This window comes from Dioscorea cayenensis, unplaced genomic scaffold (genome assembly GCF_009730915.1).
Source record: "Dioscorea cayenensis subsp. rotundata cultivar TDr96_F1 unplaced genomic scaffold, TDr96_F1_v2_PseudoChromosome.rev07_lg8_w22 25.fasta BLBR01001352.1, whole genome shotgun sequence".
Classification (NCBI taxonomy): Eukaryota; Viridiplantae; Streptophyta; class Magnoliopsida; order Dioscoreales; family Dioscoreaceae; genus Dioscorea; species Dioscorea cayenensis.
In genome coordinates, this window is record NW_024087743.1 from 22,741 (window position 1) to 26,327 (window position 3,587).

General features: G+C 40.4%; 1 protein-coding gene across 1 annotated transcript; it reads left to right on the forward strand.

The window, feature by feature from the left end:
• The first annotated feature begins 2,402 nt into the window (after nt 1–2,402).
• LOC120256249 lies at nt 2,403–3,344 on the forward strand. The gene has a single exon (XM_039263974.1). It carries the CDS (start codon nt 2,403–2,405, stop codon nt 3,342–3,344), a length of 942 nt encoding a protein of 313 aa, XP_039119908.1.
• Nucleotides 3,345–3,587: the final 243 nt, after the last annotated feature.

Genomic DNA, 3,587 nt, shown 5'->3' on the forward strand with positions numbered 1-3,587 from the left:
AGTGGCTAGGAATCTTCTTAATACTTGGACTTTATGAACTTTGGTTGTAATTTGATTTCTTGATTTCTTTTTTATTGATCTAACTCGCATTGATTTTGAGATTTAATTGTAGCAATGTTTGATCCATCAATTTAATTAGTGAGAGCCCGAATTTGTGAGCATATGTTTAGTTAGCGAGAGCTCCAACCTATGAGTGATCATACACTTAATTAGCGAGAGCCTGAAGTACTTTGAGTAATACCCCATAATTGAAAAAATTTGAACTTATTTATAATAGTTAGAATAATAAGAACTTTCGTAATTAGGGTAACCTAATAGTGAGGATGACGAAACCTAAATAATTCATGGAGGTGAATGTGCGAAATATCTACCCCACTACATTTAGGAGCTAGCCACTTAGAAATAATGGCTAGCTAGTTTATGCAAGGAACCTCCACGATCCAATTGTCAAGAAGAATTTGATTTAAGAATCTTAAATTTGATGACTTTCACACTTCACAACCAAATGAATTCTTGATCAAAGCACCATTCTCATAAAACTGATCTTTTATTGATATTTATTTCTGATCTAGGGAGCAAATTCTTAGTTCTAGTTTGTTTTTTTGATCAAAATCTAAATTCTACGTTATTCAGCTAGATAATAGGAAGAGAGTTAGTGTCTAGTACTCAATTTCCTTGTGGGATCGACCTTGCCTTTTAGCACACTAATATTACTTGCTCGACATGTGTACTTGCGTCTTTAAGCTCACTAACATAGCTCATCAATGGAGTTCGAAACAATGAGAGATTACAGGTTTGTCAACAACCGAATCTGAGTACTTTACTATGACATCTGCCGCATGTCAGGCTATGAAGCTTAGAAGGTTGCTCTCATATTTGGAGTAAGAATAGCCAGGACGACTTAGATACTATATGATAATAGATCATCAACCATCATTACATGGGAGAATGAAAAACATAGATTTGAGATTCCGCTTCCTTAAAGGTCTAATAATTGATGGTTAGATATCCTTGGTGTAATACAATACAAAGGAATGATGGGTGACATATTCACCAAAGATTTCCCAGTCCAAAAGCATGTGTATTTTCGGTCACTTCTCAGAGTATGCATCTTTGAATCGAAGGGGGAGTGAAGAGATTGATTAAAGTTGCTTGTGTGAACGCTCTGTAGTAGCTTATGTGGCAGCATAGTGGATGCATTATGGTGAAATGCACGTGGGAGAATAAGATAGGTTTAGACAAGTAATAAGTCAGTTTTTCATTTTCTAAGCTCACTGATGTAGTGGCCATCTTCTAGCTAGCCTAGCTTTCAGTGTTAGTTCCTTGTTGTCAGCCTTTAGTTAAGGCATGCACTTTATCTTTGAATAAATGTATCTATGTAACTGAGATACAAACATGTGAGCATTAGGCACAAGTGTCTTTCACCCAAATAACTCCTCTTTGAAACTTATCATTTTTTATATAATCTAGAAGCCAAATAGGGGTGGCTACATTATCCTCAAAAAGTTTCTCTATCCTTTCTTTGTGTTTTTTTTTTCTTTTAATTTTTTTTTGTATGACTTGTTTTTATTCGGTTGCTATTGTTTTGCTTATTTGTCAAATGGTCTGAGTTTTAAAAAAAAAAATCTACTTCCTTAATGCAAGATTGTAGTTTGATGACTGATCATGATTGTGTGTTTCAGGTATTTGACAACTGTTGTTTGACAACTTTTGGACCAAATTAATGCTAATGTCTAACTTCGCTTTACCACTTCCAAAAGATGGTTGGTTGGTGTTCTCACTACTCTTCTAGTATAAGTGATGAGGAAGTGAATACAGACTATGAACACACAGAGTTTTTATTCAGAATTTAGCTTCTTCACTTAACCTACTGATAATACCTCTCTAAGAGCATACATATACTCAAAAGAACAATAAAACACAATACCAGCATTCCATGCATGCACTCCATAACTTGTACTGACTAATATTAAGTATTACATGACACCAGCCTCCAAAAATGAATGCATGGTATGCACCCTGTGTATGTTGCATGCTGCATGTTAGAGTTAATCCAGTTGTTTGTTTGTTTGTTTCCACGTTACATTTGTGTCCACGTTTGTATGGGGTTGTAGTGGAGTCATGTGTAGAATTACGTCACAATAGATGGCTCGTATTCTGTTAGAGAACATGTTAGTTCACGTTGTGGTTGTTATGTTTGTGTGCGTAAGTTTAGGCCACAATACACTTGGTCGTGGGATGAAGTGGATCGTGGCAGTTGAGTCGGGCAAGTTGTTGACCCATTTGTTATATAATCTTAGAGTTTGTTTTGATTAAAAAAAAACCAGAAAAAGGAAAATTTGTTTTCCAAATTATTTAGTTTTGCTCTAACATTTGGTCTCAGAGCTAAGGTTGCCGAAACGATGGAGATACCACCACGAAGGACACTGGTGAGCGACGTCGTCATTGAATCCTCATCCTCCGGCAAAGCGACGACAAGAAGTGTCGTGACGATTCAGTATCCTATGCTGACTGATACCAACTATGGCCTGTGGTCTGTGAAGATGAAGATTCTGTTGCGCTCGTTAGGAGTGTGGGGGGCGATCGAGGGCATCGGAGTGGTCGAAGAAGAAAAGGACCAAGGTGCTTTAGCAGCAATATCTCAAGCGGTACCGGACACCGTGATGATGGCCATCGCGGAGAAGGAAACGGCCAAAGAAGCTTGGGATGCACTCAAGGAGATGCGAGTCGGAGAAGATCGCGTTAAGAAAGCTCGAGTGCAAGTGTTGAAGAGACAATTCGACAGGATGTACATGGGGGACTCCGAAACTATCATGGAGTTCGCGCAGAAACTCACCACGTTGGTGGGAGAGATGCGAATACTTGGAGCTATGGTGGAAGACAACGATGTCGTGGAGAAGTTGTTCGCCGCCGTCCCCGACAAATTCCTCCCGATCGTCGGCACCATTGAACAATGGGGAGATATAACAACGATGCCAGTGACAGAGGCCATAGGGCGCTTAAGAGCGTTCGAAGAAACTCTGAAGGGACGGAGACATCATAAAGATGAAGGCGGGCAGTTGATGTTAACACGTGCTAAATGGGAGGCTTTGTCTGTGAAAGATAAGAAGGGCTGCGAAGGCTCCGACAGTGGCGTGAAGAAAGGTGGTGGACGCGGCAGTGGCCGTGGTCGCGGCCGAAGTCAGAGCGGTGGGCGCGGTGATGATGCCGAGAGGAAGCCACATCGTAAGTTCGATAAAACCAAAATAAAATGCTTCAACTGTAATGAGTATGGTCATTTTGCCTCTGAATGCTTAAAGCCAAAGAGAGAAAAAAACTCACCTTGTAGAGAAGAACCAAGCTGATGAACCCTCCTTGTTAATGATCGAGACATGTAAACTCTCGAAGACAGAGCAACACGGAGGCGAGGTAGTGTTGCTCAACGAGGACAATGTTAAGCCCAACCTGGGAGTCGACGGAAAATGTTGTAGCGAGCTGTGGTACTTAGACACTGGGGCTAGCAATCACATGACTGGGTGTGTAGAGGTGTTCACTGATCTGGACACATCTGTAATGGGCACAGTCAAGTTTGGTGATGGCTCTGTGGT